Consider the following 25358-nt stretch of genomic DNA (forward strand, 5'->3'; position numbering starts at 1 on the left):
TTACTGTGCAGTGTGGCATACGTCACCCTACTGTATATCCAGACAGGGGGTCTCTAGCGTGCTGTGCTTCGCTGATGACAACCAATGAGGCTGTGTCCCAAGTGTGCTCTGCCCGCAGCCCCAACATGCATCTCACTGATAATGCCCAAGAACGCTGAAACATTCCGGCCATCACTGTGCAGTGCGGCATACGTCACCCTACTGTACGTCCAGACGGGGGGTTCTAGCGTGCTGTGCATAGAGTACCAAGCTACGCCACACTGATGCCACCCAATGAGGCCGTGTCCCGAGTGTGCTCTGCCTGCAGCCTCAACATGCATCTCACTGATAATGCCCAAGAACGCCGAAACCTTTCCGGCCAGCACTGTGCAGTGCGGCATACGTCGCCCTACTGTAAGTCCAGACGGGGGGTTCTAGCGTGCTGTGAATAGAGTACCAAGCTACACCACACGCATGCCACCCAAAGAGGCCGTGTCCCGAGTGTGCTCTGCCCACAGCCCCAACATGCATCTCACTGATAATGCCAAAGAACGCCAAAACCTTTCCGGCCATCACTGTGCAGTGCGGCATACGTCGCCCTACTGTATATCCAGACGGGGGTCTCTAGCGTGCTGTGCTTCGCTGATGACACCCAATGAGGCTGTGTCCCGAGTGTGCTCTGCCCACAGCCCCAACATGCATCTCACTGATAATGCCCAAGAACGCCGAAACCTTAGTTTCCGGCCATCACTGTGCAGTGCGGCATACGTCGCCCTACTGTAAGTCCAGGCGGGGGGTTCTAGCGTGCTGTGCATAGAGTACCAAGCTGCACTGCACTGATGACACCCAATGAGGCAGAAACATGTCTGGAAAAGGGAAGTAACTTAGCAATTCAGTGTAATGACAAAGCACCGTCCAGGCATCACTCTTCACTAACCTGTATGTAGATTAATGGCTGATAACCCTTTGTGAGCCACCTGCTTAAAGTGGTCTCACAACGTGAACACACAAATAAACTGCCCAATAACCAACTTGCTCTCAATTAATATACAATTAAAAAACTGATTATTTAACAGATTTTAGTGCTCGTTCACATCTGCAGTACAAGAGCATATTTTACGACCAAGATAGAGATGGCGCCTACTACAGAAGCCAGGAACACAGGCAAGTTAACAAAATGTGTTCTGCAGGTGTGCTATTTCATTAAAGTGAACCTGCTCATGGAAAATAGCATTGGGTGAACCAGCTTGGAAACGATTTGAGCCCATCTAAGCCATGGCGCTAGTACTCGGAAGATTCAAGCCATCTAGAAGGCCTTTGACATTTTCGAACCAGCATTCGGGCCGCCCATGTAGATACACGTATTTCATGGTTTGAATCGTCTTGAATACAGCTGTTGATACTGAATTCAGTATTATTGGTGGCTAAGGAAATGATACAACAGGGACATCAAAAAAGGGCTGGGAGGAGAGGTCAGGGGCAAAGCGCCGGCCTTGGAAGCAAGACAACGTGGAGCAACACAGGTTCGATCCCCGGGTCTGCGCTTAGAAACCTCTGGGTATTAAATGCGTTATAAATACCCAATTATCAATTATGAAATGAAAAAAGCCCAGAGGAGGAGCTTTTTTCATGTCCGTTCATTGGAGACCACCTTATCCACAATGGTGACCGGCGCATTTCAGGGGGGCTGCGCAGCACGGTTACTGATGCACTGGCCTGCCCCCTTGCACAGAGTACTATTTGAAGCAGCAGCAATGAGCTGCAAAGAAATAGAACTGGCTATGCTTTGCATGAACAGTCCGGTATTATCCAAATGGACCTTTTACAATTGACCTTTTGTCCTAATCGACCTAATAATAGTGGTCCTAATTGACCTTCTGCACAATTGACCTTTACATTTATTTTACTTTTTATATGTATGTGTGGGGTGGGTTTGGGGTAATAAATAATATAATGGGATTGGGTAGTGGGTTGAGGGGTTTTTAGATTGAGCGGTGGGTTGCAGGGGGTTCCCCCACGCATATATGTCCTAATTGACCGTCATTTCATGATCAATTGTGCAGAAGGTCCATTCTCCCGCGATCAATTGTGAAAAGGTCAATTAGTATCCATCCACTCCTACATTGCATGTACATGTCCCCCCTGCAAACTGATGTGGACATTCTAAAGAGACACCCTTTCAGCTCCCTGCTTGCAGGCAAATGTGCTCACTGGCCCCACGTGCGTATGGAGCCTCATCCCAGTTCTCACACAGGTAGGGTCATTGACCTGATGGATTTTTAAGAGTCAGGAAGGCTTTGCCTCAGGCCCCAAACTCGAGTGTAACTAGGCCGTAATCCTTAATAATAGAGCACAACTGGATCTCTGCTGAACATTTCCCATGACATCAAGGAAATCCGAGCATGTAGCACGTTTGGACCCGCGAAGTAGTGATATGACAAATAACGGCAACGTTAAGTGAAATTACCGAATGAACAGCCCGCCAGCACACAACACATGTTTCCTCTATATGATTTCCTATGAAGGGGCGTTTGGAACAGAAAGGCTTGTAGCCAGCAATGCAATGCATGATGGGAAATGCAACTCATGTCCTGGAAAGAAGACTCAGCAGCTCAACACATACACTGCACATATATGTGTATTTCATTGCCCTATCCTACGGAAAAGACCCCCGCTAGCCACCAGAGTCAAAACAGGTTATCTGTTTTTATAATGTGGGAACATTTCAAAGCAGCAGTTGTTAGTTTAGGTGACTGCTTCCTTGTCTCTCTCTCAAAGCGCTTCATTCCATAAGACTGTGCAACCTGAAATCACAGGGATGAATACGAACAGGTCCACCGAGGCACTAGCTCCTCGAATGCCTACAAAATAATGGTGCCATGTAATAATGTCCCCTTAAAAATATCGCCATGCAAAAAAATGTCCGAAAAATTGCCGTTTTTTTGTGGGGACATTATTACATGGAACATGTGGGGGACAACCCCGCAACCCCCAAACCCTTTTTTATTTTTCATGTGGAGCGGGGGACACCCCCGCAACCCCCGCTGCCCGTCTCTATATATATGGTCACCTATATAATGTCGCCACAACCTTTTCCCGAAAACATAATATACGGCAACCATATATATAGGGATATTATTACCTGATACCAAAATAATTGCCATGGACTCAGGTAATAGTAGCGCCTGTTATCAGTGCCTAGAGAGAGTTCATTCTTTAATCTGTGCCATTTAAGGGCTCGATTCATGGAATATTTCCCCAGTTCAAAGTGAATTTGCACTGCTGAAAAGTGACTTTGCACTGCCGACACAAACCCTGAAGTGTATTTTTGCGGGGTAAACTCTGGGCAAAGTCATTTTGTACTGCAAAAATGACTATGCTCTGACTTTTCCCGGACTTTGCACGGTTATATGAATCAGGGTTTGTGTCTGCAGTGTAAAGTCACTTTTCAGCAGTGCAAATTCACTTTGTACATTGCAAATTTTCAATGAATCGGGCCCTACATGTACCCTTTATCACTATTTCACAGACCTTTCACATGCTATTGACTCTGTCTAAGGTGTGTATGTTATGTTAGCTTCAACATAGAAGATTCAAGACTGCTTAACAACTGTCTTCCCTCCATTTGGCGACCTGTTGAATTAATATTTGAATAAGCTGATGCAAGCAAATAGTTAAACTATGCCAATAGGGTTCATGGCATTTGTGCATTGGGTGTCTTGGCTGAGATTGGTCAACTCACATTTGCTAGCCAAATCAACATGGTGGGGGCTTCGAAAAAAATGGTAAAATGCCAATGTTGCAGCACTGGGAACTTACATCACTTTGTAGACCGTATGCCCTCCTGGCCCACTCCACTCTCATATCCGTGGGAAGGACGCTGTAGTGGTGCAAGCTGGTTTTGTAGCCTTGGTTTGTGGCCAGAGTCTGGGCCTTTTTGGCATGGACCAAGTCCATCATGTCCATGGAGACGTGGAAGTGGGTTTTAGAATCCTCAAATCCCTTCTTGTACTCCAAGTCGCTCTGCGTCTTGGACATCTGGAGCGAATGCGCCATTTGGGAGTCACCCTTCACTCCCCGCACACCGATCATCTTCCCCTTCGTCTTCTCGTAACCTTCCTTATACTTTATCTAGAAAGAGGAGAGAGAACTCAGTCAGTGACTGGGCTACACTTGAAAAAGCACACTGCACAGGGCTAGCCATCTCTAGGCAACAGGTTCATAGTATGTCAATGGGTGGAAACGTCCAAAAAGACCAGATTTAAAATCCCGATGGCCAAAAAGTTTGACTAAATCCCCCATTCGGTGGCAAGGGCTGCGGAGGCTCCAGTGTCCCCTGGACCCTTGTTCACTATACTGTCAGTGGGGATTGCGGGGGTATCCCCCACAGCTGTTCCGTTAAAGTTTTTTTTATAAAGGGAAAGGACCCTGTGGCAACTGATCCCAATCAAGGAAGTGAAAGGGAACAGGCATCGCAGGAACACAGCGAGTCGGCGACACACAGCAAAGTGTGCTGCCACAAGTTAAGTAAGGAGGGGGTCATGTATTTATTTTGGGTTGTTTTCCCTTGAGAGAAAAAACACATTTTTGGTCAAAACCGCCAGTCTTACACATTTTTGTTCAAAACCGCTAATCTTTTCGGCCACAGGTTTTTCCGTCACCGTGAAATAACCCAAATATTAGCAATTTAGCAACCCAAATCCCAATGGGTGTGGGCCAAACACAGTCATTAAAGAACTTATGTCGCCAATATTGATCGACAAGATGGAGAACTGCAAGTGAACAGAAACGCACCTATTGCTCTGATTATGATCTGAAGAGAGAGGTGCCAGGAGAGTAGGGTCTCTTAATGGTTATGCCTGTCTTCCTCATATTTCCATTTATTCTGCCAGCCACACTCTTCACCCTCTTCAGAGGACACCCCGATGAACTTAAAGCGTGAACTCGCCCCCCTTGCTCATCCTCCACTGCTTCCTAAACAAAGTACTACCTCAGATTAACAGAGGTTTCTGCCAAAGTTTGTATTTTAGAAGCAAAAAAATGATCTCAGATTAAATGTTCTCTAAGCAATGAGACGTGTGAGAGGCTTAGCACATCATTCTCTGCATCAGTGATTAGAACCTAGTTTAGATTACCTGTGTTATTTGTAGAGTGCCGAAGTAGGCCTGTAGGTATTGGGACGTTAATAATAACAATAACAAACACAATACAAATACAATGAAGCACAGAATACATAGAAAGGCAACATTAACAACTACACATAAAGGGAACAAGGTAATAAACAAATAATAAAAATGAATTTTGATCACCAAGCCAGAAACCCTCATTTCAGGGCTAAATAACAATGCAGTAAGTTGAGCACACAAGTTTTTGTTGTATGAAAGGTAAACATGTACAAAGTTCACAACTACTTTTGAATCCTCCAAGTCAACCACAAGTCTCAAATTTGAAGAGCCTCTAGACAGTGTGCGGTGAAATATAGCCCCTGAATTCCAGAAATAAAGAGGTCAGAGTGATTTGGGAAGTCCCATTGAAGTATAAGGCCAGCAGATGAATGGTGATGTCAGACATGAGGCCTATTGAACCAAAAACAGGCCTAAATCTCAAAGGAAAGAAAGTGGGCTTAAATCTCAAAAGTGTGACACAGAAAAAGAAAGACATGTGGCTGACAATGCTGTTTTACTAAATTCATGGAGAGTTGCACTTTTGCTTAAAGTGACAGGTAGCAGTGTGTACATTATCTTCAATGTAATACCAGGTTGCGCTCCAGTCACCTCCAGTGAAACCAAGCTCATTGCAATTATAAGAAATAAAAGAACTTCCTTTTTCCTCATCCAAATGACAATTTGCTAAGAGAAGTGCTCACTAGACTTCCAGAGTTTAAACATGGTTTTCTCGTATAGCTGCCCTATATATATGGACAATCCAGAAGTGATATTCATGTATTTTGCAACTGTGAGATTAAAGAAGTACATAACACATGGATATAAAGCCCAGGTTCCTTATAAAATATCATGTAAAATGTATTGTGAGTGAGTTCAAAAGCCTTTGCTTGCAGAATTTTACATGCAGCAGGTCATTTCTCCTAAAGATGAAATTTAACCTCCAAGACCTTTACTCTGCTGGTCTTGGAGAGGGAGGTCTGGTTGTCAACCATCAATCAGGGCCATAGCTTAAAAATATAGAAGGAAATAGACAGCCTAGATTTAAAACACAGTGGGAACAGATAATGCCATTCCTGTTCTTTCAGCACAAGTGACCTTGAGGTCACAGTTGCATTAAAATGTCCATTAGAGTTGCAGCCAGGGCCATTAAAGGCCATGAAGGGAGAGGCAAAGATAAACATGAGCCAGCCTCTGGCTGATCACATGCTCAAGGGAAAATTAAACTGAAAGCGAATACAGAAAGAACGGGAGTTTAGTTCATAGGAAAATACATATTATTGCATAAAAAGGGCCGCGTATATGCCACAACTGTCATTCCAGACTTTCATTAAATGTGACAGTAACCTCTTTCGAACCATGCTAACTTTTTGTGTGATAAACCTAACTAAAGTTATTAATGAAAATTTGATTTGGGCCTTCCCTTGATTCCAAGAGATTTGAAAGTTGGTGTGAGGGTGAAGGACAATATTAACATGGAAACTATGGAGTGGCATATTTTTCACTGATACGGCTCCTGAGTAAATTAAAAAAACATATCCCTGCATAGGAAGGACGTGCCGACTTCAGGTCAGCATCATCTGATTTGCCTTAAAATGTAGTTCTTAAAAATATATTCATACATGTAAAGATTATAAAAATTATGGTACTTTCCATGTTGATAGATTTTCAGAGTTTTGAACATGCCGAGCCCACATGTACGTTTGGGGTGACAAAGCTTTCTCTTCCCACAGCTTTCCTAACTCACACCCCTCATCTCATTGTCCTATTAGCACACAGGTGGGAGGTGGGTAGAAAAAACCAACCAATCCCTTTTGCGGCAAACACGACAAGTGTGTGATGTAATTTGCCCTATAAGTAAACCAGATTGCATTAGAATTGGGTTTTTTCCACTTATTCCGGGAGGCAACCTGCTGCTAAACTCTTGCGAGAAACATCCAAGCAGAGAGGCCCCGAATCTTGCATTGGAGACAGGGACCAGGTGACATAGAAGCTGACTGGGACCCCTTGGAGGAGCCAGAGGTGACTATACTGGACTGACATCCTTGCTGTCCCAGAGGTGCCCTGCTGTTCCATGATGTCCATTACAAGGCCTCTCCTGTAAGTAAAACTGTCCCCAAAGCTGTAGATTATGTAGGCCCTGCATTTTTCAATTATTGTTCAATTTATTCCCCCATAGCAAAATATGTTTGTCTGTGTAGATCCTCATAATATTTAATTAAAGTAAATCAATTAATTCACGGGATGTGTTTTGTTGGCATTCGAAACTAACAGGCTCTTCCCAGTGTGTTTTGAGCCAGCATAAAGATTTGCCAAAAGAATTGATCCCAAAACCCTGTTTCCACGTGAGTATGCAGGGTGCAAGACAAAATTGCCCCTTTGTTCCCATTGTACTCTGAACAAAACCACAAAGCCCTTCCTGTTCTTTTTAGGTGTGACAAAACAAATGTTCCCATTGCTTTTCTTTCCCTCATATTGCATCTGTGGTAATGAATAAAAAAAACTATTTTGCCCCTTGAATCCCTTTTTCCAAAAAGTGCATTTTATCAGAATCCCAAAACGATTTCCCCATTGTGTTCGCACTCTCTGCCAGTGGCCTTCAATTCAGAGGGGCCAAATCTTATTGATGTTTGGAAGATGGGGGTTGCTGGGAGAAAAGTATTATAACCAAATCATCAATAACTGTGTGTTTTTAATTGTTCTTTTTCTGTATGGTTGGTTGATTTGAAAAGAAAGCTGCGGGAAATTGTGATGCATATCTCAGTATTAGCTCTGTGTTGGTGCCATTATGGAAGTCATTTTTGTTCTTGTGTAGCCACAGCATTGGTGGCTGATGTTAGTCTATTTGTCAAATTTGGCTTAAATAAATTAATAAATCTACATTCTTACTACACGCCGGCCTGGCTCCTAGTCCATGTGGCACCGGGTATTTGTTGCGGTTGGGTGCGAGACTGGTTAGAGGCCTTACCAAAATGAACCTTAACAAATGAAGATTGAGTTATTGTGTGCCAAATTCATTGGGGGGAAAGGAACTGCTAACCAGAAGACAGGGGTAAAACTGGTGACACCACATGCGGCCCATATATAACTTCAAGCCCTTGGCAATTCTTTCAAACTGCAATGTTTGAGACGCCTAAACTATCATTTCTAGTTTCGGGTCAGTTTCAAAAGAGTTATATCCAAGTGAAACCTCGAAACAAACTTGTTCAGAGAGTCCACCCATCGACAGAAAGCCGAGAAATTATGACATTGATTAAGCTCAGGATAGATTGGCCTTAACTTGTAGCCACTGGCCAGGAGTGATATGCTCGTAACGAGTCCAGAGCTCATCTGTGGTACTCCCGGACCCTGATGACGGTGCTAAAGGAGGGTTTATCAACAGCTCCTGAGGATGTTCCCAGGGAAAGGCAACCTGTGACTCTCCAGATGTTCTGGCCTACAACTCCCATCAGCCCTAGCCAGTACAGTCAATGATGAGGGATCAATAGCGCCATATTCCAACACACCTGTGGTGCCTCATGATGCATTCTCCTAATAGAAACGACTATTTCTTAGGGCCCCAAAGCTAAATCCAACTTTGAGCCGCAAGAATATGAGCAAGACAGTATCTGCTGTTTCCCGACCTGCTTAAACTGCACCCACGTTAAGGTGTGACAGCCCATGGCCTTACGGGTGAATTACACAAAGTACACGTCTGCCAAGTTCTTCTCATTTCACACATCTCGTTTTGTTGTTCTGCAAACCTGTCATCAGCTTGAAAAATTCTATTAGAATCAAAAAATGTGGCCTTGAAAAGTGCACTTGGCATAAGTAAGGCCATATTTAAGGTTGTCGGGGGAAAGTATGAAAACCGTAAATTGGAAATATTTAAGTTTGGAAATGGAAATTCGAAAATGCATTCTTTCAGTTTAGTGTGTATTACTGTTACTGCAAGTTAGAAAATTAAGCTTTTCTAAAAAAAAAAACATTTGATTTATATTTTTATTTTATTGGTACCTTTTCTAATAATGTCTCTGCGCTGGAATACCCCCTTTCTATAGGGTGTACCCACTTTCCTTTCTTGATTTTTTGTAATGTCGCTATTCCCGGTGGGTAGCATCTTCAAGCATCCCTCCTCCCCCAGTGCTTTTACCAGGGGGTAGCATCTTCAAGCCTCCCTTTCCCCTCCAGTGCTATTACCAGGGGGTAGCATCTTCAAGCCTCCCTCCCCCCAGTTCTATTACCAGGGGGTAGCATCTTCAAGCCCCCCAGTACTATTACCAGGAAGTAGCATCTTCAAGCCTCCCTCCCCCAGTGCTATTATCAGGGGGTAACATCTTCAAGCCTCCCTCCCCCCCCCAGTGCTATTACCAGGGGGTAGCATTTTCAAGTCTCCCCCGTGCTTTACCGGGGGGTAGCATCTTCAAGCCTCCCCCCCAGTGCTATTACCATGGGGCAGCATCTTAAAGCCTCCCTTTCCCCTCCAGTGCTATTACCAGGGGGTAGCATCTTCAAGCCTCCCCTTCCCCTCCAGTGCTATTACCATGGGGTAGCATCTTCAAGCCTCCCTCCCCCAGTGCTATTACCAGGGGGTAGCATCTTCAAGCCTCCCTTTCCCCTCCAGTGCTATTACCAGGGGGTAGCATCTTCAAGCCTCCCTTTCCCCCCCAGTGCTATTACCAGGGAGTAGCATCTTCAAGCCTCCTCCTCCCCAGTGCTATTACCAGGGGGTAGCATCTTCAAGCCTCCGTCCCCCCCAGTGCTATTACCAGGGGGTAGCATCTTCAAGCCTCCCTTTCCCCCCCAGTGCTATTACCAGGGAGTAGCATCTTCTAGCCTCCTCCCCCCAGTGCTATTACCAAGGGGTAGCATCTTCAAGCCTCCCCCAACCCCTCCGCCCAGGGTTCAGCTTTTTCGTTCCCTGATGCCCTGTTACTTTCTCCTTTTGCTTCATATATTTTCTTTTTAATGATGTTACTCCTTCGTGTCCCTTTACCCTTCACCCACCTACTCTCTTGCATGTTTATCGCTGTTATTTTTTTTATTTCTTTTTTTAACTTTTAGTATTATTTTCTTGAAGTGTGATCTCGTTTATTGGACCAGCAGAAGCAACAGAAAAAGGGTGAAGTACTTTCAGGGTCGGGACTGGCGACCCCTGGCTGCAGATATCTGCATTGCTCTTTCTTCGGGTTGTGCAGTTTTGGTATCACGAGAGGAGAGATGGTTGAATGGGAGTGGTCAGAGGGGCTGGAAAGTTTGTTGGAGTAGGATTGTTTGACAGCCCGCACTTGCATGTCAAATACCATTCGCATGCAACATTTCTTTTAGCAATCGGTATTATCACTTCAAAGCCAGGCGCTTCCTTTGAAGTCACAGAGAGCTTTGAAAGAGGAAGAGGATGAGTGATAGCAGGGTGACGCTTACATTGAATTAATGCAAGACAATGGTCCTATGGATGTCATGGGCATAGAGGGATGCTGGCACAATGTTACAGAGCTTCTGGTCGAAGTACCGAACTACAAGAAGTGATGAGGCAAGGAGTGGGCGCATGTTAGTCTTGTAAAAGCCAAATTCCCGATTACAGAAACCTTGCAACGGTGCAAGTGCAAAGTTTGCACGGTATTGGCTCTATTTTTAAAAACACTATGACACCTTAAAAAACCATTGCACCTCGACAAGTGCAGTTTGGCACATTGAAAGCAGCAGGGCTAAAATTGCGCTAGTGCTAAAAAGATACATCTTTGATGCATCTTTGATACATCAGGGCAAAGGTTGCCCCAGTGCTCATATCATTCCGTATTAGCACTAGGGCACACTTTGCCCTGGTGCAAAAATGTAGTGAAAAGGCATCTTTTTTGCATTAAGACAATGTTTGCCCAAGCACTTGTAATTTGCCAAACTGCACTTGTCGAGGTGCAATGGTTTTTTTAATGTGTCCCAGTGTTTTAAAAAATAAGGCAAACTTTGCCCTAGTGCTAATACCGTGCAAACGTTGTACTTGCACTGGTGCAAACTTTCTATAATCTGGCCCCAAGTGGGCACTCCAAATTTAGGCCAAATTTGACTCCCTAGATAAATTGTGAACCGCCTACACTTTGCCTAAACTGTCCTGATAAAAAGGTAAAACCTAATCAGATTGTTTAATAAATAAGTGATGTGTCTTTGTTACAAGAAATACAGTATTTTTTTTCCAAAAATGTATCGATTCCACAGAAAAGAAGAATTTCTTCGACAAATGTATCTAATCTTAAAAATAAGTCTGTGGCCACAAAAAAAGTCACTTTTATCCAAAATAAATGGCCAATTTATTTTGTTACAAACATGTTTTTGGATAAAAAAAAAAGTATTCCACTACATTCTCACTTCAATCCACTAGAAAATATTACCCAGATCGCTTTGCAAGGAAAAAGCAAAATGTCGGGTTTCCCAGCCTATTGACTAATTATAAGGAGGAAAGAACCTTTTTAAGGGTTGTTTTATGTCATGCCTTATGCTGTCACTGGTCACTCGTGCTTGTGTGACCTGAGGGAGAACTATTTAGTAGAAACCTATGCACCACTCGGGCGGCTAAAAACCTTCCTCCAGCCAAGTGGCAGAGCAGAACTGTCCGCACATAAAGGCTTCTGAGACCACCTGGCGGCACTGCAGAGATTACGAAGATGGCTTCCCATGGCCAGGTCCCCCATGGCCAGGTTCACAAAAAGACTATCTGAGGAGGCAGAGGCAGGAGCAGAAGCTCCACGAGACGTTCACTAGGACATCACTAGGACATCACGACTGGTGTATTGGGGGCGTGCCAGAGAAGAACCGGGGAAGGACGAAAGGTAGCAAACAGCAAGGGGGAGGAGCAGCATCACCAACTAAGGTGTAAACAAGGTGACATCTTGCATTGGGTGTGCTAAGAGGGCGGTACTCATATGACAGCGCAAGTGAAAAATTGGTGATGGCACTCCGAGGCCGGTGGACAATTTTTCCAGCAGGGGGTGACTGCAACAAGCAGGCTGCAGCCCCACTGTCAGAATGAAAGCAGTTGGAGTCTAAAACCTAAAGATCTAAAGACTGCAGACTGTGCTTAACCACTGTGTGATGACAAAGCACAAACTGCTGGACATTGAAAAGGGCTGCCGAGGATTTTTTGGAATGTCTTTGAAATACACAGTTTACCTGCTCTCTTGTTGTCTGTTGCTTCAGGGGATATTGCCATGACCAGAAGCTGACGAATCGACAGATGACCGGGCCAATCACGTGAAGAGGCGGGTGCATCACTGGAGTAGTGACTGTTGTGTTATTCAGGCAGCTACATACATACATCTGTTTTATGGAGATCTCTGGGGAAAGAGGTGGGTGGTACAAGGAGACTGTCGTTGCTGGGTAGTGCCTGTTATCTGCCACCAGAAGACACTCCAGGACACCGCAGTCTTGCTAATCAATTTCTGGCAAGATAACCATTTTTGGACATCCTGGTTTATTCCAGAAATTCTTCATGCTTAATTTTTGGTGTAAGGCAGGTGACTGGTAAGTGAGGAGGAGATTAGGAAGAATTCCATGCATGGTGTGTTGTTTTGCCAAAATATTTAATTAGCAAGCGCTTAAGAACTCAAAGTTGCTGCCATTCGGTGGAGATGGACCCTGAGGCCTAGATTAGCGAAACAAGTGGAAAGTGGCGGTGAATCGGCTACCACCAATGTTCCCCCGTCACTTAATGCCCAAACAAAACAGTCAAGCTGTAACACATGTTGAGGGAGCAAGGCATAGATTTGGCCTGTCTACAAGAACCATGTCTCCTTCAGAGTGATCAGAGGAGGCAGAATTTCATGGATTTATTTACCATCATTTTTGGACCTGCAATGGGGAAAAAGAGGGAGGTGGCATTCTGTTGGGGAGGGATTTGAATCCACTGCTCTAGGGCTCAACAGCCAATAATGAAGAGGAGATATGTTCTACTTAAAGCACATCTTTTTGGGCTCCCAATAACTGCAGAGAAACATGGATCTGATTACAATAGCAGAAAAGATGCTCACCTCTCTGAATATAACACTATGGGGTTCATTCCGAGTTTGGAGGCAGCCATGGTGCTGTGAGCACCATGGCTGCCTCCAAACCCGGGTCCGTGTCCGGTCTGGTTGAAAGGGGACTTATCGGGTCATTCCGACCTTGGAGGACCCGGTAAGTCCCCATTCAGCCAATCATTCCCCATTCCCATTGAGCCCAAAAGGGCTCAATGGGAATGGGGAAGGCGCTAATTACGGGCCCGCAAATAGCGGGCCTGTTATTAGCGCCCTGGTCCCTTAGCGGGACCCACAAAGGACGTGTGGCCAGACCTCCTTACCGGTGCCCATCAACCTTTACCGCCCAACTTGGAATGAGGACCTGTGTCTCATCATATTCTTTCAGCACTATTGAGCACCATAGAGCGGGATGTTGTCTCAAACGAGGCAAACTATGCATGTGGAAACCCTGTCCTGCTCTTCCGCGAGACATCGGAACCACATTGGAAGGCTTTAATGTGATGGCTCAGGGGAATATTGATGGAGAGTTTCATCACATTGAGGGTAATCAGGTGGGTGGAAAAAGATACATCGACTAAGAAGGTCAATCTCTGGAATAAGAGCTCTGGGTGAAAGGTTCACTCAAATGTGTCATAAAACCCATCGTCGTATGAGGACGGCTCAATACCCTACAGAAGAACAGGCCACGAATTGCCCTTCAGCAGGTCAGCCACAGTTAATATGAATGGTCGGTAAACTAGACGGACAACTGGCATTCAAGTTTAGTGCCAGAACCCAATATAATTGTATCCATGGTACCAAGAGGCAATACAGTTGAGCTAGAATTAGCAAGAGATATAGATAACCTTTCACCTAAGCACAGGAATTTCTGGTTAAGATTATCCTCCCTTCAGTCTCTTCAGTCCCTGATGAGGATGGAGGGCTGCTGGAGAGATCCATTCCAAGGGAAGCAGTACCTAGGGTAAGGAAATCCCTTACATTTAACAAGGTCCCAGGACCTGTTGGTTTCACTGCCCAATTGCTTATTGTTGTTCGAGCTCAAATGTTAGGTGTTCGGATTGGAATATTTAAATGTGTATAGGATTGTGGTGTGGTGACTCCAGGGGTGAGGCCAATATGCAAGTAACGCCCTAACCCATGAAGCATCCATCACTTTGCCCATCATGTTCGGCAAAAGAACTTTTTAGGATTATAAATTAGGCGCAAAGATAATGGTCTATGGGGTGTAGGTCCAAGATGGTTTCATTTCAGGCAAGTCTTGGGAGGATAGATCAGGGGCAACGTGCTTGCCTTGGGAGCAAGACGGCACGGAACACCACAGGTTCGATCACCGGGTCCGCGCTTAGAAACCTCGGGTATTAAGCGCGTTATAAATAACCAATAACAATAACAAGCAGGCAATGGCTAACATCAGGCAGATAATCAACCTCGTGGACATAAGTCCTGAAAACTGTGTCCCAGCGTTCCCGGTGCCTTTTGAAGTGGTGAACGCATTAGACTATGTCCAGTTGCTGCTTCTGCAAGTGGTGTTGAGCAAAGTGAGTCTTAGGGTTGGCTTCAGCGTAGAAGACGGACTATAAATATTGTAAAGGATAGAAACGGTGCTCTGGGAGCCCACCAAGAGTGGTCACTTGGTGTGGCTACCACGGTTGGCAGGCATGCAGCAATGCATGCATTCCCTGTAAATGGTAATGTCATGAACGTATGGGGCCGCCTGGTGCTCTGTTCAGATTTCCTGGAGCTACCATACATGGCAAGGCTACCTTCACCCCACCCGGTAGAGTGAATAGAGTCTATTGGTGGAGGTGAGGGGGATGCGCATTTGATCACCAATATGTTCTAAAAGGAAATCAGGTATTTGCAATACGTGGAGGAATATAACTTGGGGGAATCTGAGTGTGCGCATGACTGGCAGAACAGGGACTGCATGTTGACCCCTGACCTTAGAGTGGGGTTACCAGGGCATCCACTCCATTTGAGAAACTGAGTTTTTTAAACAATACAACCAAAGTTTTGATCTCATTCTAATGCAGGCTTTAAGTCCCCTCACTTCAGAAGGCCTTGCCAGCGGACAGGAGTGAATGGCACAATGATCTGGTAATGTCATAGATGAGAGGATCTGCGGTTGGACCTGGCCCAGATCTGGCATTGCTCAAAATATGCAGTAGACTTAAACAATTTCATTCTGGTGGGTGATGGCACCCAGCAATCTCAAGGTTGTCAACAAGGTGGCCTGTGGTTCCTCTTGACAGAGGGAGTGTGGGTAGGGGTGGCAGAGGCTCTGTGACAGGGGTTGCACTATACAATTGCAGCACACCTGGTGGCAGTGCCCCAAATCACCAAAATACTGGGAAGAAATAATCCAGACAATGAAAGATATTGCAGGCGTGGTAGTGCCAAAGGAGATAGGAGTCTGCCTCTTGAGCGGGTCCATCAAGGAGTGTGTCCCATTTCCTGCACTGAGAGGGAAGTGCTGGTAGCTGTCAGGGGATCAATTAATTGCAATTAGAGGATGGGGCTTGTGCCAGATTTACATAGCTGTTACCAGATGGTTTGGAATATTCTGATATGTGAAAAAGTGACCTATTCAATCATGGGAAAGCTGCCCAGAGGCTTACAAGTATGGTAAGAGGGCATATTCCTAACAAGGACTACGAATATCCCAATACGCTTTGAGACCTGGGGCTATCTGGGCACAGATTAACATGATGACGGCAGCCCAAACTGGTGCCAGTGATGGCGGACTCATCCATTGTATTGGGTGATGGTATAGCATTGCATGTGTGTTCTGCGTGTGAGAGACAGGGACCCCTGGTGAGACACAGGTGCCAATTCTCACCTGCTGGGTCCAGCCGTGCAGGAACGAGGACCACCATCGAAGAGAAGCTCCCCCGATCCCAGCCACGCTACTCACGGGGAGCCAACAACCTGTGTGGTCAATGCCCGAAAAGCCTACTGATACTTCCAAATGTACAAACATTGAAATAAAGCCCTTGTCCATGACCATCGGCAATCATCCTCCATGCAGAATGTGATAGACGTTCTAGAACCATCTATAGAGCAAGACTAAGAGACAGGCATTTTGTCAACTGGGAAAAACGACTTTCTGCAACACCATCTCCTTCAGTTGGAGGCTGGAGACTGGGTAATAGTTGTGATATAATCCCCATTGCGGCCAGTGTTTTTGAGGAGGGGGTTAGACCAAATCCCTTTTGCCTTAGGGGAGAACAGAACCAGCCAACGTACAATTTTTTCAAAGAGCTTGCCAGGGAGGTTTACATGTGATTTTACCGACTTAAAAAATAACTACAACATTTTTAACTAAACATTTTGAATGAAAAAAATACTGAAACCCCAGTCTTACTTCGTTTATAATCCCACCCAACCTGCTCCCCACCCATTTTAACCCCTTAGCACAGCCCCCATACATATATTTTAAACAATTAGATATTTTTGAAGACCAAAATGTTTAGATCAAAATGTTATTCGTTATTTTTAATTTGTTAAAATCACTGCATACCGCCAAGGAGTATACTTAGTTTTCTAAGATGCTGTTCAGCCCCAATTTTAAGCGACATGCCTCAAGAGTGCAGTTGCTATCACACCTTAATGAGCGCAGTATTAATGGTGCACCAATGCATGGGTTCCAGCCCATGTGTGACATCATCATCATGGGTGCCATAGCAGTTTGTCAGAGGTGAACCTTAGTGTGTTGCTGTATGTCAGTCCATAGGTACCAGCAAAGGTCCATGCTATGCAGGCTGTTCCCAGGTACGAGTAGATTAACATGAAAGTGAAAAAGCAGCAGACATAGCATGGGATTGACTGTAGGGTCGAGTGCCTCAATGAGAATCGGTCCATATTAGCCACCAGAATGACTTGGATAATGGATGGCTGGGTGTTTGTTGCAATGCTTGGTATGCAGAGACACATGTTGGTGAGCTCTCTGCTATGTAGTGTGCAATTGCTACTCTTCATGTATGGTGGTGCTGCTGCAGGAATTCCACGTGCCCAGCCAGTGAGATGTGATCATGGTGTGTTGTACTCACTTCACTTGCCAGATCCCTCTTCGCCTTGGCGGTCAGGATGGAGAGAGCGTCAAGGCGCAGCTCAAACCCCTTCTCCTTCTGCTTCTCCCAGCTGCTCTTGTACAGGGTCTAGATTCATCGGGAAAAGAAACACATGTTCAAGAACCACATATCCCACGCCTGTCCCTCATCCAAATTCTTGTTTTCATAGGAAGTATACAATCCCTTTGCTCAACTGATCTGCTTCTAGCAAATCTATTGACGTGTCCCACATTCGCGGCGACGAACAATTCCATTGCAAGGCACTTTGCTCAAGACTGATATCAGGGCAATGCTATACTTAGTGTATAAATGTGTAATCAGTCTCGATTGTGTTTCCTGCATCTTTTGAATTACGAGGATACACATAAAGGGTTCCATGTGTTAATATCCCTGCAAACATGTCGCCACACAAGAATGGCATGGTTTTTTGGCGGCGATACCCCCACAACCACCATATTTTTTTGAAGGGAGCGGGGGACATCCCTGCAGCCCCTGCTTCCATTTACCCCCCACATTATCCCCATAAATAATATCGCCTATGCCGTTTCCCGGCGACCATATATATGGCAACATTCTTTATGGGGATAATATTACCTGATACCACATAAAGGCCAATATGGGGAAATGCTAAAATACTGACCACCTACCCCCACATTATGCATTGCATGGTAACACGCAGCGTGGCAGCAACCACGGTTACTGCATGGCAGCATCTTACTTAATGAGGTCAGGGAACTCCTCGGTGACCTGCTTTATCCTTATAATGTATGGCAGGTTTTATTTTTATTATACATGGTCACACACTGTCACCCCTTTTAATACCTGGCCTCTAGCTTAATCTAATTTAACAGGTGTTGTTGGGACATATAATCAGTGTAGAATCTATTTGGATTAAAACAAAAAGAAATTATATTCAGCTTCTAATGAGTTAAAGAAACAGTTGAGCAGTTTAATAAAATCCGTGTAAACCGTTTTGTGCTTTAAAAAAAGTAATATCATTTAGATATATTATTTCCCTCATTTCTTTAACTCAAGTAGTGCAAAAGCTAAACAAACTACCATAGACAGTTCCTTATCGGTACGGTAACAACGGTGCCTGTAAACTGGACCGGCACCCGCGAGCAGAACTTGACGGTAGCACCGGCACCGTTAGTATGGGTCCCGGTGCTACAGTGCTCCCCATTCCCATTTGAGCCTGGGAATGGGGAGCACTTTTGACCGGAACCATGGTTTGGGGGATTTACCGGGTCCGCCGGGGCTGAAATGCCCTGTTAAGTCCCTGAAGTTGGGTGCCGATAAAAAAACGACTCCGGCGGCAGCCATGTGCCCTGATTCATGGATTATTTGTGCCAAAAAAAAACGGGATTTGTGCGCCATTCTGCCCGCAAATCCCCATTTGTTAAACAGGGATTTGCGGGCAGAATGGAGCACAAATCTCGTTTATTTTGGCCCAAATAAGCCATGAATCAGGGCTGTGCTGTTTTTACCGGCACGGCTACCGCCAGAGTTGTAATGAGGCCCAATGTCTCTAGAGTGGCTCAGAAAGACATTTCACAAGAAAGGAATATGAAAAGCTTTAATTAACGACTGCAGTGACAGCTGGAATTCTGCTCTCTGCTCGCTCAATCAGCAGGCAGTGTGACATCACAACTGAACTGTAAAAACGGATTACCAAGCAGTAGTGATGTCATTTTCTAAGTACAGGTTGTTATTATTATTATTATTATTATTATTATTATTATTATTATTATTATTATTATTATCTTTTTTGAGAAACAACAGAGCTCTTTTCAGAGGTGTACAACAGTACAGATGCATAACAGAGCACTTTTCAGAGGTATACAACAGTACAGATGCATAACTGAGCACTTTACAGAGGTATGCAAGAGTACAGATGCATAACGGACCACTTTACAGAGGTAACAACAGTACAGATGCATAACAGAGCTCTTTTCAGAGGTATACAACAGTACAGATGCATAACGGAGCACTTTTCAGAGGTATACAACAGTACAGATGCATAACGGAGCACTTTACAGAGGTATGCAAGAGTACAGATGCATAACGGAGCACTTTACAGAGGTAACAACAGTGCAGATGCATAACGGAGCTCTTTTCAGAGGTATACAACAGTACAGATGCATAACGGAGCACTTTTCAGAGGTATACAACAGTACAGATGCTTAACTGAGCACTTTACAGAGGTATGCAAGAGTACAGATGCATAGCGGAGCACTTTTCAGAGGTACCAACAGAACAGATAAGACAGCGGCGGGTTGGATACAGAGGGTACAGCTGTACAGGGTGGCCGAGAGGAGAGGCAAGGTTGGCATCTACCAAGTCAGGTGGTGTGCAGGGCGATGTGATGGTCTAGGTGTTGAGGAGGAGCAATTTCTTGAAGCAGTGGGTCTTGAGTTCTTTTCTGAATTTCAGGAGCGTGGGGGCGAGTCTTGATGCTGACAGGGAGGAGGTTCCATAGTATTGGGGTGTAGGCAGAGGTTAGTAGTGATGTCACAACTAGGATGTAATAAGAACATTATCTGCAGGTTTTGATACGAGTATTGCAGGCTGCCATGTACCATAGCTGGTATAAACTGAGCAGGAAGGGCTATGGTGCTACTAAACTGTTCAACCCGCTGAGGATAGACTGTTCTGTTCAAAACAATGAGGGGAGAAAAGAAATGTTGGAATCTTGGAACAGGGTTCCTGTGCCAGTGATTAACTTATCCAAGATGATGTGCCATACTATGCAGTGGAATGTAACAGGGTCTTATGCAGCACAACTTCTTCCATTTTGGCACTCTGACGCATGGGTGTAAACGAAAGGTGGGGAGAGACGGTTAGTGTGACTTGAAGGAGAGTAAGCGATTCCTAAGCGGCTGATGGGTGCGGACCAGATGTACTCAGTGCATGTGTGTTTGTATGTTTCTAGTTGGTTTTTGGTGGTAAAACATGGGGTTTGGGTCTGTCCAGAGATAAGAACCTCATTTGTATTTGTAACCCGTGCACTGGCAGGAGAGAGAGAGAGAGAGAGGGAGAGAGAGAGAGAGAAAGAGAGAGAGAGAGAGAGAGAGAGAGAGAGAGAGAGAAAGAGAGAGAGAGAGAGTAGTACAGAGATAGAAGTATTGGGCAGACGTGTTCAATAGCTTTCCATGGCTTCACAGTGATTAGGGGAGTTGAGAGGGTATAAGCAGGTGTAAGGGTGCAGTGCATAGTGAAAGTTGTCAGAAGGTAAAGCAGAGTATGTTTGAAGCTGATGGTGTCCTGACCTGGCAGTGTTCGTTGGAACAGAGTTTATTTCTGAAAAATATTGATATGGGGTTAGGTAGTTTGGGTGTGGCCGCTTCCTTGTACAGCATGGTGAGTTTTCTTCTAGAGGTCTTGAAGTCCCTTTTCTGTGGTTGATGGACCCGACAGTGTTAGGTAAATGGACAAGCATCCCAAAGACTTAGCCACAAAAAAGAGAACTTCAAACAATGTGGGGAACGCTAAAATGAGAACAAGCCAAGGGTATCTGTTAAGAGTTGTCCTTGGCCCGGACTAGGCATGTCTTTAAGGGGTTGTTGAAATCTTTGGACTCTGGAGGGTGTGTGGCTAAGACCAACCTGATTGAGTCGTGCCTCGGGAGAGCTGGTTTCTTCTTTTTTTATTTTTTTTTTATTTTATTTTGGTTGGCTAATTAATTAACCTTTCAAAACAAACATATCATAGACAAGAAGAATAATTACATAAAACTTTTCTCTAAGACACATCAAACATTAAAAGTTATAGATGGAACTGTCTGTTATCGACTTTAAGATACATACTTAAAAGCAACATTAGGATCAATGCTAATTGATAAACACTTATGAAGATAATAACATTAAAACTATTAATGAGTAAATTTGAACATATAAGTGGATATAAGCCACACATTTCTTCAAGTATACATTGCTTTAAACACTAATAATCGATGATTTTACTAGAATCATTTATTCCTCAGAGCCCGTAGTGAGCAATACTGTATTTAAAAATTGCATTGTCGCTATTCTTATGGAAACGTTTGGAGTGGCAAATAGCTCACGCCACAATTCATCATTTGACCGCTGAATAAGGTGATGTTGTGTTAATTTCTTGATCATCACTTCTCTCTGCATTCTTAATTCATCACATTCAATTAATAAATGCCTTAATGTTTCTTTAGTATTTTATACTTTACAAAATCGGCACGTTACATTTTCGACTTGTAATAGACCTCTTCTTACTAATATCTGGTTAGTTGGCCACAGGTTCAAACAAAACTGTAATATTTGATTTCTTAATTTGAACGAAGGACATTTTAGTAAATAGTCTGCCGCCTGTCAAAACTTTTATGACCAAAAAGCGCTCTATCAAAATCTTTTAATTGCAGACATTTTTGTTGGGTGTTATTCCAATCATTCTGGTGCAATTTCAATTTTGCTTTGTTAGGGTTATTTAACAGAGTGTCAAGCGAGATGTTAGCGTTACTCATATCTTCAATTACAGCCGCTCTCCATTTCAACGGGAATGCGTTTCTGATCTTAATAAGTGATTTGCCAATATTGCAAGCACGTTTTTTTCAGCTAAACCTAATACACATTTTCGGAACAGGCAACATCTTTTCCAGGCTACTTGTACGTGTATGGATAAGTTGCCCAACTCTAAACGAAGAAGAGCAGTGGGAGTTGAATTAGGGAGATTCAGTACTCTTTTCCAAAACTGTGCTTCTAATTTATTCCAATAAATTCTGTTTTGCAGCAGCCACGTCTCAGCTCCATAGATGATGATCAGTACCACTTTTTGATGGAAGAATACAAGAATATGTGCACAAGAGAATTTCCCAAACTTATATTGGACAATCCTTGCTTGAGAGGTGAGCACTTTTAGTTTATTATTTATACTGTTTAGCTGAGGTTTATTCACAATAGAGTTGCTGAATAATACTCCAAGGTATTTATATTCATCAACTATAGTAAGCTTTTGGTTTTTCAGGACCCAATTCAAGCAATTTTTTTGTCTTTTTTTCTTTTTGCCTAGTATCATAATTTGAGTTTTTTCTAGATTTAGTGTTAAGTTGTTTTTTATCAACATACAGATCTAGTTTATGTAACATATTTTGCAGACCACTAGGCGTCTGTGAAATAAGTACAAGGTCATCTGCATACAAAAGCCAGGCGATGGACTGCCCTTCAAGCTTTGGTGCATCATGCATTGCTTTCATAATATCCAATCCTAGATCCAAAATGAATAGATTAAATAGAGTGGACGCTAGTATGCACCCTTGTTTTACGCCTCGCTCAGTCAAAATCACCTCCGACAGAAGGCCATCCAAATTCAGTTTTACTTGCATTGAGGTGTTTGAATGCAATAAGTGTATTATCGAGACTAATGCTGGAGGACACCCAAAGCTCACTAGTTTTTGAATTAACAAATGGCGATCTACCGAATCAAAGGCAACTCAGAAGTCTACATATGCCAGATAAAGCGGTTGTTTTTTCGATGCATAGAGATCCTTGATTATATTTAGAGTTGTAATATTAATCGCTGTGACAAAGCCTGCGACAAATCCTGTTTGAAACGGATTGCAGCATTTCTCCTTAGTCGTCCAGGCATTAAGATCTCTTAGTACAATTCTACTGAAGATCTTCCCTGGCATATCCAGCAGGGATATAGGCCGATAGTTGGCCGGGTTTGTCCGCTCTCCTTTCTTATAAATTGGCACTGTAATCGCTTTGCACCAAGACGCTGGCACACTTTGTTTTATCAATAATGTCTGAAAAACAGCATATAGTATGGATGCCCATATTGTCGGGTTCTGTTTCATGACAAAATTTGATATGCCATCTGGCCCAGGAGCTCTCGAAGAGGTCGCCCTTTTAATATAGTATAGTACATCCTCTTGTTCAAATGTAATTGAAAAGGGAGTGTTTTTCCAATTGGCCGTTACTTGTGCAATACTTGTTTGAGGAAGTGCATACATATTGGTGAAATAGCTCACCCAATCTTTTTCAGCAACCCCATTTAGTTGCAATTGCATCTGCGGGCGAGTTGAACTCATATTTAGCAACTTCCAAATTTGTGATGAACGTTTGTTCTTAAATACTTCCAACCAGTGTTCACCATCATTTTGGTTCATAGTGGCCTTATGCATACGGATCCAGTTTTTATACTTTGTTTTTATTCTGCGCAGCGCTAACTCACGCTTCTGTTCTGGCAGCAGGAGAATCTGTCTCTTTTCTTTTCGGAAAGCCATTTTTCTAATTCTTACAAAATGATCAAATGTATGAGTTTGTGCAATTATCAGAAGCAAGTGCAAATAGGTGTATTTTATCAGAGTACTCCGGAGGCATCAATCCTCTCTCAGAACAGTATCGATCTTCCCTTAAGCTGCCCGCAAAATCTTTTAGCACTGGAGCAGTCCAATGCAGTCTATTCCATTGTGGATTGATGACTAAATTCTCCAACATTTTTTGTTGTGATTGAACTTTTTGGGGCTGCTGTAGCGCAAATTCTGCTTCCACCATCATATGATCACTCGCTGATGTTTGTACAACAGAGAATTTAACAGTTTTAGCAAACAAACCTCTGTCCATAAACATATAATCAATGGTTGCCTTTTGTCCTCCGCTTGACCAAGTATGCGAAGGAGGGGAGTCAGACTCTAGTGCTCCATTCAACATAATTAAGTCCCAAGCCTTGACAAATTCAAGCCACTGCGTGGCCCGTTCCGAATTCCTTTTTCTCCCTACTGCCACCAAATGAATATTCAAATCCCCAGCTATAATCACATGGTCAATGTTTTTAGTAATCATGAATTGTTCCATCAATAAATTCATATCTTTGAAGAGGTTATCAGCTATAATTGCAATTGGATTCCAATATATGTTAATTATTGCAAATTTTAAGTTTAGTATTTCTATTATGGAACATTGCACAAAGGAATTCGTAGAGGGCCACTCAGCTATATTGTTTGTAGTGGTCATGTTTGATATGGTAGCTAGGCCAGAAATTGGTCTGCCTTTTTGACCCTTTATCGCTGGCAATAGATGAACAAAATGGTTATCCCATGACAAAGGTACACTTAGCCAGGTTTCCTGCAACAACACTAAATCACATTTCTTAAGATAGTGATTATCATTATTGAGTAAATGTTTGTGCCCTCTCGTGTTCTAACTCAATATAATTATATTATGATTTGCTGGACATACCTCATTAAATTCTAGTTAGGTTTTATTACAATTACATGTCATTTTTGCCACACTCTCATTTTTCTCCTCTTGCATTCGAGGCTGTTGTGGCGCCTCCTCAAATGAGTTCTCTTTTGTGGTAGCGATTAGCATAAATCCAAGGTCATATAAAGCAGTTTGTGCAGACCATATCATATTATAAATGATGCACGACTTGATCCATATACATGATGCAGTTGAGTCATTGTCATCCGGAAATTCAACTTGTTGGATATCTCCTGAGACTATGTCCTCCAAACTGTCTATGTCCGAGAATAGTTGTAGAATGCTCATTCTATTTAAAATATATATAGGAAAGGAGCCTCCCCGACAACTAATGAACACAGAGTACATTGGAGATGTTTTTGTATTCCTTACTGTCCCCTTGGAACTCCCCTCTTTCATTTTTAATTTACTTTCTTGATGTAAGCCACAATTCTCTTTCTCAGAAGGTAATTTGAATGAGACATTCTTCGATGACACTTTTTCCTCACACCTATTGGTTACTTCAAATTTATTATCTAATATCGCTTTCATAGAGGATTTAAGTGTCTTCTGTTCAGCAGTTAAGGCTACTAAGCAGTCTTTGATTGTATTTAGAATATTATTTTGCAGATCATTCTGCATATTCGGAAGAGCAGATTATTCACTCATTTCCTTCTCCTTTGCTTTAGCTTGGATTCTTGCAGGGGAGCCCACTGAATTTGTTTTAGTTTCTTTCTGCGGGCATATCTTCGAATTCGATTGAATAGTTTGTTTAGCTAAAGGATGGGTCACATTTGACTCAGCATTGACTTTGCTCATGTATTCGTCCACAGCTTTTCTGAGCTCTTGTCTATTTGGTATTAAGCCGTGCTTCACGACCTTGTCCTTTCTACTAGGCTCAGCATTCAAATTCACCTGGCTATAATTCAGCCCCTCTGCAACCTGTAC

The 25358-nt window shown here is 43.5% G+C and overlaps 1 protein-coding gene across 2 annotated transcripts in view; it reads right to left on the reverse strand.

Moving 5' to 3' along the window:
• Nucleotides 1-25358, reverse strand: part of NRAP (nebulin related anchoring protein) — a 515982-nt gene that overhangs the window by 174944 nt on the left and 315680 nt on the right. For both annotated transcript variants that reach the window (XM_069611850.1, XM_069611849.1), the window contains exons 23-24: nt 17179-17286; nt 3799-4110 (exon numbers count right to left, since the gene is read on the reverse strand). In XM_069611850.1, coding sequence (XP_069467951.1) covers nt 3799-4110; nt 17179-17286 — 420 coding nt within the window. The remainder of the gene's footprint in view (nt 1-3798; nt 4111-17178; nt 17287-25358) is intronic.

Source organism: Ambystoma mexicanum, chromosome 8 (genome assembly GCF_040938575.1).
Source record: "Ambystoma mexicanum isolate Mex_15411 chromosome 8, UKY_AmexF1_1, whole genome shotgun sequence".
NCBI lineage: Eukaryota > Metazoa > Chordata > Amphibia > Caudata > Ambystomatidae > Ambystoma > Ambystoma mexicanum.